This window comes from Ovis aries, chromosome 2 (assembly GCF_016772045.2).
Source record: "Ovis aries strain OAR_USU_Benz2616 breed Rambouillet chromosome 2, ARS-UI_Ramb_v3.0, whole genome shotgun sequence".
NCBI lineage: Eukaryota > Metazoa > Chordata > Mammalia > Artiodactyla > Bovidae > Ovis > Ovis aries.
The window spans coordinates 114,935,515-114,949,392 of NC_056055.1; the positions used below are offsets into that span (position 1 = coordinate 114,935,515).

General features: G+C 40.3%; 1 protein-coding gene across 8 annotated transcripts in view; it reads left to right on the forward strand.

The window, feature by feature from the left end:
• Window positions 1-13,878, forward strand: part of PLEKHB2 (pleckstrin homology domain containing B2) — a 51,202-nt gene that overhangs the window by 24,402 nt on the left and 12,922 nt on the right. For 6 of the 8 annotated variants that reach the window (XM_004004480.6, XM_012130171.5, XM_060409602.1 and 3 more), the window contains exons 5-6: window positions 1,434-1,473; window positions 2,677-2,766. The exons of the other annotated variants lie outside the window; for them this stretch is intronic. In XM_004004480.6, the coding sequence (XP_004004529.1) occupies window positions 1,434-1,473; window positions 2,677-2,766 (130 nt within the window). The remainder of the gene's footprint in view (window positions 1-1,433; window positions 1,474-2,676; window positions 2,767-13,878) is intronic. 8 annotated transcript variants of the gene reach the window in all.

Below are 13,878 nucleotides of genomic sequence, written 5' to 3' on the forward strand. Positions count from 1 at the left end.
ATGGTGCATTTTACATTTATTAAAAAGTGAAGGACTTCCCTTGTGGTCCTGTGGTTAAGACTCAATGCCTCCACTACGTGGAGCGTGGGTCAATCCTTGGTCAGGGAATTAAGATCCCATATACCCGCGGCTCAGCCAAAAATTTAAAAAAAAAAAAAAAAAGGAAAAACTGTAGTATAGATTATAGTTTAAATATTACATATGTATCAGTACTGTAGATTTTTTTCTTTACATATTATATATTCCTAGTGCATGTCTCAAGTGAGTTGACTGAGTGAGTCTTGAAGCAAGGGCTAAGTTCAGTCGCTCAGTCATGTCTGACTCTTGCGACCCCATGGGTTGCAACATGCTAGCTAGGCTTCCCTGTCCATCACCAACTCTCGGAGCCTACTCAGACTCATGTCCACTGAGTCAGTGATGCCATCCAACCATCTCATCCTCTGTTGTTCCCTTCTCCTCCTGCCTTCAATCTTTCCCAGCATCAGGGTCTTTTCAAATTAGTTCTTCGCATCAGGTGGCCAAAGTATTGGAGTTTCAGTTTCAGCATCGGTCCCTCCAGTGAATATTCAGGACTGATTTCCTTTAGGATTGACTGGTTGGATCTCCTTGCAGTCCATGAGACTCTCAAGAGTCTTCTCCAACCCCACAGTTCAGAAGCATCAGCTCTTTGGTGCTCAGCTTCTTTATAGTCCAAATCTCACATCCATACATGACTACTAGAAAAACCATAGCTTTGACTGGATGGACCTTTGTTGGCAAAGTACGTCTCTGCTTTTTATTATGTTGTCTAGGTTTGTCATAGCTTTTCTTCTAAGGAGCAAGTGTCTTTTAATTTCATGGCTGCAGCCACCATCTGCGGTGATTTTGGACCACGTGAAATAAAGTCTGTCACTGTTTCCATTGTTTACCCATCTATTTTCCATGAAGTGATGGGACCAGATGCCATGATTTTAGTTTTCTGAATGTTAAGTTTTAAGCCAACTTTTTCACTCTCCTCTCACTTCATCAAGAGGCTCTTTAGTTCTTCTTCACTTTCTGCCGTAAGGGTGGTGTCATCTGCGTATCTGAAGTTATTGATATTTCTCCTGGCAGTCTTGATTCCAGCTTGTGCTTCATCTAGCCCAGCCTTTCACATGATGTACTCTGCATATAAGTTAAATAAGCAGGGTTACAGTATACAGCCTTGATGTATTCTTTCCCAATTTGGAACCAGTCTGTTGTTCCATGTCCAGTTCTCACTGTTGCTTCTTGGCCTGCATACCGATTTCTCAGCAGGCAGGTGAGGTGGCTGAGAACCCCACGAACAATATGAAAAGGGCTAAATGTCTGTTATTAAAACAAGGTTTTTCAAAAATTCTGATGCCACTCCAGGTTTGAGATGGATGTTGGATTGCCTCAGATAAAGTACCTTTTTTTCTTTTTCTTTTCTTTAGGGCCTGGAAATTTACACTCCAGGATTCCAGGACAAACACAGTAAGTTGCTAATGGCAGTCACTTACAATGTTTTCTCATAGTCTTGCTGTAAAAAATGGGAGAATAGGAGGGTGAGAAGGAAAATGGCAGTGTTTTTGCCACTTGGCCCTAGATGAGCAAGCAGAGATAGACAGGCTGAGTTTCACTGACAGCTGGATTTTGGAAAACATTTTGGCAGGAGCCAATCTAACACAGGTACATTAATCCCAGTTTTATTTTTTAGAAATGTCTGTATCTCACAAAGATTTACAGCACTTTGAATTCTGCTGTGGTTTGCAGAGAAAGCACAAAAGGGATTACAGGGCCCTTTCCATGTATAGCATCTCAGCCTGTGAAATAAACATTTTTGAGTCTTGTACTTGTCTCTAGTTTCTTTCGACTTTAGGAGGTAACTGAGACAGTAAACCCCATTTGTAGAGGATAGTGGTACCATCTTTGTGTCTGTCAGGGAGTAAAAGGCAGTTCCCTCCGTGGTCAACATTTTCTTTCATTCTTCAGATAGGATTTTATTTTTTCCTTTATTTCTCTAGGAGGAAAAGAGATAGATGGAGCTTTTTAAATGATTTGTACAGGTGGGAGAAGAAAGTAAAAAGACTTAATATTCAAATGCTATTTTTTACTACTTTTGTTAGCTCAGGACTATTCTTCCCCCTAAGCTTACTCTGAAACTCCCATTGCCTTTTCTTTGATGAAAATCCTCTACTCAAATGAAGTTATTTAGTATTGATGATTCATATAGTTAGGGACAAGAGCCAAGGTGATTCTCTTTGTGGATTTTTTTTTTAAGGAGCGCATATGTTTTTGTTTCCCACTGAGGGGTAATTTAATGCAAGATTGAAAAAGTTTTTAATGTAGAAACCGGATTGTGAGTACAGGATGTATCCCTGCCTGCTACATTTTAGACTGTAGGATTTTTATTTGTGAACAAAAGTCTTGTTGAGAGTGGTATCACATCTTTTAAAGGGCCTGGGTAACACTGGAGGCTCTGGCTTTCTTGGGCAGTGAGAACTCTTTTACCCCCTACTGGTGACTGAGGAGGACCAACTCCTCTTTAATTCAAAGGACACTAAATGCAGGGTTGGGGGCAAGGAGAAGGTCATCTTGCTAGTCATTGCTTCTCAGAGAGTTGTTATATTTCCCCTTCAAAGATTAAACTTTTTGGCCTTTAATTTTTTTTTTTTTTTTCACAATTTCTCTCTTAAGGCTTACGTTGGCTCAGAAGTCATGTATGATGAGACAGCTGTGGCTTCCTCTCCACCTCCTTACACAGCATATGCTGCACCGACCCCTGAGGTAGGGAGCCGATCTTCACTTTACAGAATCCAACTGAGGGAAACTTGGGGTCTCTGTGCCACCATCCTTTTAAAACTAAAAGAAAACTTTGAGCCAAACAGTATTAGAGAAATTAGAAATGTACTTGAAACCCTTTCCTTCTTTAAACTTTTTTCTATCTTAAACAGATTATCTATTGTCTTTTGCTTTTATAAAGCAACTGCTTTATATAATCTTCATGTTCATATTTTCAAGATAGACCCAAAAATGAATCATGGTATTAATAATATGATTCTGATGATTTAAGTTTATACTTAATTTTTTTACTTACTCTTTATAATCAGAAAAATATGCTTTTTTAATTTGAAGATACAAAACCAGAACCTTAAAGTCACATGCCAAACCCCTCTGCTGCTGCTGCTAAGTCACTTCAGTCGTGTCCGACTCTGTGTGACCCCATAGATGGCAGCCCACCAGGCTCCCCCGTCCCTGGGATTCTCCAGGCAAGAACACTGGAGTGGGTCTGGGTGTGCCCTAATTAGAGGGCCAGGGGTTCAGTGCTGCATATGGAAGCCTCTCTCGCGGGAGGCACTTCTGCTTTTTTTTTTTTTTCTTTTTTCATTTTTAATTTGGAAATAATTATAGACTTACAAGAAGTTGCAAAGATAATATGGAAAAATCTCATGTACTCTTTACCCTGTTCCCTAGCTGTTACATGGTAAATAAAATCAAAACCAGATGTTTGAAATTGGTGTAGTGTTTATATCTGGTTCTGTCATTTTATCATGCATGTAGATATATATATCTCCTACCTGTCAAGATGTGAAACTGTTTATAACATCTTCCTACTACACCCTCTTCTAGTCATACCCTCCTTCCCCTTCCTAAACTGCTGTCAATCACTGATTTGTTGGCCGTCTATATAATCGTGTCATTTCTGCAGTGTGTGTAAACAGAATCATATAGCCTGTGATCTTTTGAGTTTGATGTTTTTTTTACTCAGCACAGTGCCCTTGTTGCATTGTTAAATTGCAGCACTCAAATACATGTGTCAGTGGTCTTTTCCTTTTTATTGCTGAGTGGTGTGCCATGATATGAGTGTACCACGTTTTGTATTGAGAGACATTTACCTGTTGGGGGACATTTTCATTGTGCTAGATTTTGGCTGTTACCAGTAAACCTACTGTGAACCCTCATGTACAGGTTGTTGTGCAGACATAAAGTTTTATGCCCAAAAATGCTGTTGCTAAGTTGAATATATTAAAGTATATGATTATTTTTTAAAAAAACTGGCAAACTACTTTCCAGAATTTTTCTACCATTTCACTTTTCCATCAGTAGTGTGTGAAGGATTCATTTTCTTTGTATCCCACCAGCTTTTGGTATTGTCACTGTTTTTTATTTTAATTGTTCAATAGGTATGTAGTGATATTTCATTGTGGTCTTAATTGCATTTCCGTAGTAGTCTGTGATGCTGAACATCTTTTTGTGCTTATTTGCCATCTGTGTATGCTGTTCAAGTAAGCCGTGTTTTCTTGTCTTTTGCTCATTTTCTAATTGTTTTAATTATTTTTTTATTGTTGAGTTTTGAGGGTTCTTATATATGTGAGATAGGAATAATCCTTTGTCAGATGTGTGATCTGTAACGTATCTCTGTATCCTCTTGACAGTGCCTTTCACCGTGTTTAACACAGTCTAATTTGTTGGTCTTTCCTTGTATGGATCGTGCTTTGTTGTCACATTTAACACTTCACCTAGACCACGCTTCCCAAGGTTTTCTCCTGTGTTACCTTCTGGTAGTTCATAGTCCTGGCATTTACATACGAGTCATTTCCATTAGCAGTTAACTTTTTAAATTTGTGTTTGTTTACTTGTTCGCATTTACTTTTGGCGGTGCTGGGCCTTCACTGCTGTGTGTGGCTCTTCTCTGTGGCAGGCGAAGGCTGCTCTCCACCTGTAGTGCGTGGGCTTCTCATTGTGGTGGCTTCTCTTGTGGTGGGGCCGGGGCTCTCGGGCATGCTGGCTTCAGTAGTCGGAGCACGCGGGCTCAGTAGTGCCAGCTCCCAGGCTCCAGGATGTACACACACATAGCAGGCATGCAAGTAAAGCTTGTGCTATGTGCTCAGTCGTGTCCGACTCTTCTGCGGCCCGTGAGCTGTAGCCCTCCAGGATCCTCTGTCCATGAGAATTCCCAGGCAAGAATACTGGAGTGGATGGCCATATCCTTCTCCAGGGGATCTTCCTGACCCAGGGATCAAACCTGTGTTTTCCGTGTCTCCTGCATTGCAGGCGGATTCTTTACAGCTCAGTGGTTGTGGCGCATGGGCTTAGTCTTTTTTCTTTCAACGTACATATTACACTGAAGCGTGTTTCTTATAGACGGCATGTAGTTTCTTGTAGGCAACACGTAGTTGGGTGATGCCCTCACCCCCTCATCTGACAGATTTCTAACTTGTAGTTCGTATATTTAGGACATTTGCATTTTTATGGTGTGAGTTTAAGGTGTACCCTGTTACTTTGGGACCTTTATGTAGGGTAAATGAATGCCAGTGTGGCAATATTTATTACTTTACATAATTACAATATAATATTATTGTCTCTAGTCATTATATGGTGAATTGGATCTCAGAGCTTATATGATACTTGTTTCAAGTTTGTATCAAAACACATCAGGCATCCTTTCCTGTAAATCATTTGCATATAATGTGATTTTGATACATTAAGCATACTGTTTTATTGTTTGTGTTTTTGGCTCTATTTTTTCATGTCTCTGTTCTTTGTCTTAAGCGTTTTGTGGATTATTGGAACATGTCTTATTTTATTTTACTTATTTTTATTTTTTTGGGCTGTACCACACACAGCTTGTGGGACCTTATTTCCTGGACCAGGGATGTAACCTGGGCCCTTAGCAGTCAAAGCATGGAGTCCTAACCGCTGGATCACCGGGGAATTCCCATAAAACATGTTTTAGAATTACATTTTGACTTATCTGTAATGTTTTGAGTATCTTTTTCTGTTGCTATTAATATTTTAGTGGTTGTTCTAGTTATTATACATATATACATGTTTTTCAGTCAGATGATTGCATTTTATCAAGTGCAGTGAAGTGTCAAACCATTGCCTCTATGATTGTGTGTATGTATTTATTTTTGGCTGTGCTGGGTCTTCGTTGCTGCCCAGGCTTTTCTCTAGTTGCGGCAAGTGGGGGCTGCTCTGTAGTTGTGATGCGCAGGCTTCTCATTGCAGTGGCTTCTGTTGTGCGGAGCAGCAGCTCTGGGGTGTGGGGGCCTCTTGAGCTGCGGCACGCGGGCTCTGGAAGTGAGGCTCTGGGGCTCTAGAGCAGAGGCTCAGGATTGCGGTGTGTGGGCTTAGTTGCTCTGTGGCGTGTGGGACCTTTCCAGATCAGGTGCTGAGCCTGTCTCTCCTGCGCTGGCAGACGGGTTCTTTACCGCTGAGCCACCAGGGAAGCCCAAACCACTGCCTCTAAATTCTGTTTTTCTCTCTCGTTTTATGGTATCATTGTTTTAAGTATTTCTTTTACATATATTGAGTATGGTGTATAAAAAAATATGGCTGTCAAACTTAGAAAAATCAATATGTGGTTTTTATTATATTTACATGTATTCTGGTGTGACCATACTTTCTTACCTACTGATGTTTCCAGATTTCTTTTTTTTATTATTATTTACTGTTTAGTGAACTTCCTCTTGTCATTTTTTTAGGACAGATCTGCTAGCAACAAATTCTCCATTTTCCTTCATTTGAGAATGTCTCAGTTTCATCTTTTTCTCTGAAGAATGTTTTCACTAGTATAGAATTGAGTTGACATTTCTTTCAGCACTGGGGAAATGTGTGCTTTTTCCTTTGGCCCTCCTGATTTCTGACGACACATTTGCTATCATTCGAATTTTCTTCCCCCTTAAGGCAGTGCATAGTTTCTGGCTGCTCTCTCTGTCTTTGGTTTTCAGAGGTTTGCCTGTGAAGTGTACATTTGGAGTTAGTCTTATTTGGTGTTCATTCAGTTTCACACAGGTTTATGTTTGTTGCTAAATTTGGGAAATTTTAAGCTATTATTTCTGGAATTTTTTTTAGCCCCACCCTCTTTCTCTTCTAAAACTAATGACGCAGAGGTTAGATGTCCCACATGTTTAAAAGTTTTTGATCTTTTTTTTTTTCTTTAATCTGTTTTATCTCTGTTCCAACTGGGTAATTTCTACTCTTTATATTCATGTTCATTGATTATTCATCATCTCTATTTGTTGTTGAGTCTCTTCACTGAACAGTTCATTATTTTTTTATTTCTAAAGTTTTTATTTGGTTATTATTGATATATATCTTTATATAGCTTTTACAGAGATTTTTCTGGTTTTGTGAAGACCCTGTTTTTGTTTTAAGTGTATCTCAAATGTGTTCTTACTTATTGAAATATTTTAATGGTGCACGTTTGCTCAGTCTCTCAGTCATGTCTGACTCTTTGTGACCCCATGGATGGTAGCCTGCCAGGCTTCTCTGTCCATGGAGTTTTCCAGGCAAGAATATTGGAGTGGGTTGCTATTTTCTCTTCTGGGGGGGTCTTCCTGACCCAGAGATTGGACCCGCATGCATCTCCTGCAATGGTAGGCAGATTCTTTACGACTGCGTCACCCGGAAAGCCAAGGTCATTACTACCTTGCCGGGGTCCAGCCCCGGTGGATCCAGGGTGATTCGAAGGTGGGGACGGAGTTGGCGTCTTTGGAAAAATACATATTTAATCACAGATAGAGATTAGAAATGGATAGTGTAGTAGGAAGATTAGTGGAGAAAAGGAGGCTGAATAACTTGGATTACGTGGAATAGCATCCATGCTCCAGATGGGAATTCAGCCAGAAAAACGGGAGCAAGAAAGAAGCGACATGGGGGAATCAGTCTTTCCGGAAACTGATCCGATTTCTTTATTTTTGGGTTTGCTTATATACCTTTTGTTACACATAGGGATGAATACAGAGTCACGTGGGGGTCAGCAGTCCTGACCTTTGTCAAAATCAGGTGCTTCACATAAATGTATAAAAAAAAGGTCTTAGGGATATTACATTATCTTCTGGCCATGAGTGAGACCTGCTTACATTTTATGATCCTTTCTTTCTGATAACCAAAAAAACTTATTTCTTCCAAGGGTGTTTTTTCTTAAACCAGGCACCACCCTCCAAATAAAGTTACATTCCTATAGGGTGAGGGTGTAGTGAGTTACAAGCAAGAAAGGAATTTATTCAACCCAAGGTTAACATGATTAGTCTTAAAGGTTAATACTTATTTCTCCTATATGCTTAAAGGTTAATACTTATTTCTTCCTATATGCTAGTTATATTCATTATAAGGGTAGGGAACATGGAGATTTAGCAGCAAACATCAACCCAACAAATGAAAATCCTTTTCACCAATGCTCCCCTTAAGATCTATTTAGTCTTAAGATATGATAAAGTTACATTCTTACACAGCAAGGACACAGTGATATATAACAAAGTACAGTGATCTATTACAAAAGAGAAAATCCATTAACTCAAAAAGTCTAGTATTGCTAACATCAAAAACTACCATATTTCCTTTGCTATATTCCAAATACATTGATTAATATATTCCCAGGTACCTAAGGATATAGAGGCCTGGCGGCGATCATTGACTCAACAAGAAGAGAAAGTCCTACGCTAATTAAGACTCTCAAAATACTCCAAAACTCTCTGTGCTGTTTATGGTTGAGAGGTAGTAAACAGTCATGTGCCTAGTGGCAGCAGTAAGGATAATCCTGTCACACAAGCTAGTCTGTCAGCAGAGAGGTTTGACCTGAGACATCCTTGTCCCACCCAGAGCAGGGAATTAGCAGCAATTATTGACACAACAAATGAAGAGACCCTTCACCAATATAATTCCTAACCAACTATACTAATAATTTTAACTCCCCAAAATAATTTGCCTTTAGTAAGTCTAAAACATCTCGTGCCTCTCAGGTTGGGAGGCTGCAAGCAATCACATGTGGCTGGACAAACCTATACAGGTGGGCTAGATAACCTTCAGAGGAGTCCGTAAGCTGAAACACTCTTGTCACGCCCAAGAATTTTTATTGCCTTGGAGCTGCACGTTTACTCCTTCTCAGAGAGAAACGGTTATGGGGGAGAGCCCCCCGTAAAGTCAGAGGTGTAGGTGAGAGCGTAAAACAGACTATGGTTTTGGGGTTGATGCTCGGGAACAGGGGGTTTCCTGAGGCTTGATCACGCCTTTGCGTATGCCAAGCCTCCTTCCTCATGACCTTTGCCATGGGCGGAGTTCCTCACGCTGGCCCCCGGCACTACCTGTCTGTAATTTCTTAATGGTAGCTGCTTTAAAGTCCTTCTTAGGTAATTCCAACATCTTTGTTATGTTGGTGTTGGTCTCTTTTGTCTTTTCTCATTTTAGTTTGAGATCTTCCTGGTTCTTGGTATGACAAATTATTTTTTATCAAAACCTGGAAATTTTAAATATTATAAGACTGAATCTATTCAAGTCCTGCATTTTAGCAGAGTTCCTTCTAAAGCCTCTCTGGTGGGTGAGGATTGCTTTGTTTCTTCCATGTAAGGGGTGGAAGTCCAGGTCTTCCACTGGGTCCCAGTTGACTGTAGCTCATTGTCATTGCTCGCAGGCCTGGGAATTCAGGCCCTTCTCTAGGTCTCTGCTGACACCAGCCTGCCTGGGAGTTGGAGGGACTTTTTCTGCTGTTTCCCATAAGCCTCTCTGTAACTATGTAACTATGGTTACTAGTAGGAGTTTGTGAGCGTACTTGTTCTTCACTGGGTCTCTGTTGATCCTACCCCAGCAGGATGGGAAGGGGCACCTTCTTCCCGCTGGGCGGAGATGGGAGTTCTGGCTCCCTGCACGGTCTCCACTGACACTGGCATGGGACTGGGGCTGCCATGTTTCTGTCTGGCAGGGGTGATATTTCCGGCTTCCCACTTGACCTTCTCTGACACTGTTCAGGATGGGGTGGGCGAGAGCCTTTCTCCAGACTTGACTTTGCCGGTGGAAGTAACAGCCACAGCTGTTTTTGTGTTGTTTGGCTGGAGTGGAGCAGTTATTGCCTAAAGATGGTCTCTCTTGCTAGATTACCCTTTTCCTTCCCAGGTTCTTTGGGTAGAGACAGCAGGCTTTCTTTGAGGCAGGCAAAGAAAGGTCTGCACATACTGGCATTTCTATGTTGCCGCTTCTGCTTTATCCAGTCTAGGATGTAGGAGGCAAAAAGAAAACTCAGGGGACTCACGGCATGTCCTTCTTAGGGTCATGAAGCCTGCAGACGTTGACCGCCTTCTCTCCACCTTTCAGAGTCTCCTTACGTTTGTTGTATGTGTCATGTCCAGGTTTTCAGTTGTATGTAGCAGGACGAATAGGGAAAACATCTGCATCTATTTTATCCTCCAGAAGCATAACTCTTATTTCCTGCTTTTGTAAGATAACAGATTCAGATCTACCTGTGTATTTGCCAGGCTGCAGCTGCTCCCTGTCCCTGTGCGGTAGCCTTTGTCACGCAGTGACAATAATTGTAATTGTCTGTAAACACATCTACCTTCCCACCAGCTGTGAGCCGGTAAGGGAGGCCAGGCCTCTGCTTTCCAGTCCTGTACTTGGTCAGTGGAAGCAGTCCACTGCTCATTTCTGCCTGTGTTCTTTCATAGGCATGTCCTGTTGGGAAACTGCCAGTTACCTGTCCAGGCCTCTGTCTTCAGACTCCTTAATAGCCTCAGTCTTTTATATTCTCCACACAGGAACTTCTGGAAATTGGACTGGGGAGGGTTTTGTGGGAAGGGTTTTGCTACTAGGTTGGTTTTATCAAGAGAAAACTGACATTGGATGAATCTCATTTATCACTTAGTCCAAACTGATCATTTTTGAGATGAACCAAATAAGGCCTACAGTAGTTAGATAGATGACTTACTGAAGGTCAGGTTAATGGTAGAGCTGAATTGAAATTGGAATCACTGGCAAGTCCGGTTCTCTTTTTTGTTGTATTTTTCTGCTTTCTTTATTTTATAGTCTGAAAGTAGATTTCAGTTATGGGTTTGTATTTTTAGAACCTTAAAGTATATAAGCATACTGTCTCATATTCTTTACTTTTTTAATAGACTACCATACTTTATAGACTGGAACTTGGAGAACCAATTTTAATACATTGCCAGTGGTTTCAAATTGTGTTTAAAAATATTGAGGTATATTTGGCATGCAACATTATGTTAGTTTCCAATGTACAGCATAATCTGTATTGGTATTATTTCAAAATAATGTTACTGCAGAATAATCACTGCAGTAGGTCTGTTTAACATCTGTCACCGTATGTAAAAAATTGTTTCTTAAACGCTGATAACTTTTAAGATCTACTCTCTTAGCAACTTTCAAATATGCAATATAGTAGTATAAACTATAACCACCGTGGTGTGCATTATATCCCCATGGCTTATTTATTTTATGATTGGAAGTTTGTGCGTTTTGATTCCCTTAACCAATTTGTTCATCCCCTGCCCACCCTGCAACCCCACCTCTCTGGTTCCCCCTTCTCTTTGGCAACTACTAGTCTGTTCTCTATCTGTGAACTTTTTTTGTTGTTTGTTTTAAAGATAGATTCCACATACGGAATCTATGAGATACCAGATGAGATCATATGGTATTTGTCTTTGACTTCTTTCTAACACTCAGGGTCTATCCATGCAGGCAAAAAAGGCAAGATGTCCTTTTTTAATGGTAGAATAATATTCCATTGTATATTTGGATCACATTTTCTTTATATGTTTGTTAACTGATGGGCACTTTACATTGTTTTCATATCTTAGCTGTTGTAAGTAATGCTGCAGTGAACATGGGGATACAGATACCTTTTTGTGTTAGTGTTTGTTTCCTTTGAATAAATACTCAGAAGTGGAATTGCTGGATCAACTGATAATTCTATTCTTTATGTTTTTTTTTTTAATTTTTACTTTATTTTACTTTATAATACTGTATTGGTTTTGCCATACATTGACATGAATCCACCACGGGTGTACATGCGTTCCCAAACATGAAGCCCCCTCCCCCCTCCCTCCCCATAACATCTCTCTGGGTCATCACCGTGCACCAGCCCCAAGCATGCTGTATTCTGCGTCGGACATAGACTGGCGATTCTATTCTTACATGATAGTATACATGTTACAATGCCATTCTCCCAGATCATCCCATCCTCTCCCTCTGAGTCCAAAAGTCCGTTATATACATCTGTGTCTTTTTTGCTGTCTTGCATACAGGGTCGTCATTGCCATCTTCCTAAATTCCATATATATGTGTTAGTATACTGTACTGGTGTTTTTCTTTCTGGCTTGCTTCACTCTGTATAATCGGCTCCAGTTTCATCCATCTCATCAGAACTGATTCAAATGTATTCTTTTTAACGGCTGAGTAATACTCCATTGTGTATATGTACCACAGCTTTCTTATCCATTCATCTGCTGAGGGACATCTAGGTTGTTTCCATGTCCTGGCTGTTATAAACAGTGCTGCGATGAACATTGGGGTACATGTGTCTCTTTCCATTCTGGTTTCCTCGGTGTGTATGCCCAGCAGTGGGATTGCTGGGTCATAAGGTAGTTCTATTTGCAATGTTTTAAGGAATCTCCACACTGTTCTCCAAAGTGGCTGTACTAGTTTGCATTCCCACCAACAGTGTAGGAGGGTTCCCTTTTCTCCACACCCTCTCCAGCATTTATTACTTGCAGATTTTTGGATCGCAGACATTGACTGGTGTGAAGTGGTACCTCATTCAGAAACTCCTTTCTATTATTATTTTAGATACAGGAGGCACCAGATAAGATAAAATCTTATCATAATTGTGTATGAGGGTTCCTTTTCTTCACATCCTTGTCAGCAGTTGTTATTTTTTGTCTTTTTAATAATAGTCATTCTAACAAGTGTGAGGTGATACTCATTGTGGTTTTGATTTGCATTTCCCTGATGATTAGTGACGTTGAGTATCGTTTTCATGTGCCTGTTGGCCATCTGTATTTCTTCTTTGGGAAGATGTCTGTTTAGTTCTTTGGTCTGTTTTTTAATCAGATTGTTTTTTGCCTTTGAGTTGTATGAGTTTCTTATATGTTGATACTTTAGATACTAACTTCTTATCAGATAACATGATTTGTGAATATTTTCTCCCATTTGATAGCTTGCCTTTTCATTTTGTTGACGATTTCCGTTCTTGTTCAGGAGCTTTTTAGTTTAATGTAGTCTCACGTTTATTTTTGCTTTTGTTGCCTTTGATTTTGGAATCAGATCCAAAAAAATCATCACTGTAACCACTATTGAGCTTATCACGTATGATTTTTTCCTAGGAGTTTTAGGGTTTCAGATCTTACATATTTAATCCACTTTGAGTCAATTTTTGTGTATGGTATAAGATACCAGAGGTGAGGTGAGGTGACGTCGCTCAGTTGTGTCCAACTCTTTGCGATAAGATACCATGTATGGTCAAATTTCATTCTTTTGCATATGACCATCTTAACTTTCTCAGCACCATTTATTGAAGAGACTTTCCTTTCCCCATTGTTTTGATTATTCTTGGCTCCTTTATGGTAAGTTAACTAAAAAGCCTCTTGATGAAGGTGAAAGAGGAGAGTGAAAAAGTTGGCTTAAAGCTCAACATTCAGAAAACGAAGATCATGGCATCCGATCCCATCACTTCATGGGAAATAGATGGGCAAACAGTGGAAACAGTGTCAGACTTTATTTTTTTGGGCTCCAGAATCACTGCAGATGGTGACTGCAGCCATGAAATTAAAAGATGCTTACTTCTTGGAAGGAAAGCTATGATCAACCTAGATAGCATATTCAAAAGCAGAGACGTTACTTTGCCAACTAAGGTCCATCTAGTCAAGGCTATGGTTTTACCAGTAGGCAAGTATGGATGTGAGAGTTGGACTGTGAAGAAGGCTGAGTGCCGAAGAATTGATGCCTTTGAACTATGGTGTTGGAGAAGACTCTTGAAAGTCCCTTGGACTGCAAGGAGATCCAACCAGTCCATTCTGAAGGAGATCAGCCCTGGGATTTCTTTGGAAGGAATGATGCTAAAGCTGAAACTCCAGTACTTTGGCCACCTCATGTGAAGAGTTGACTCAT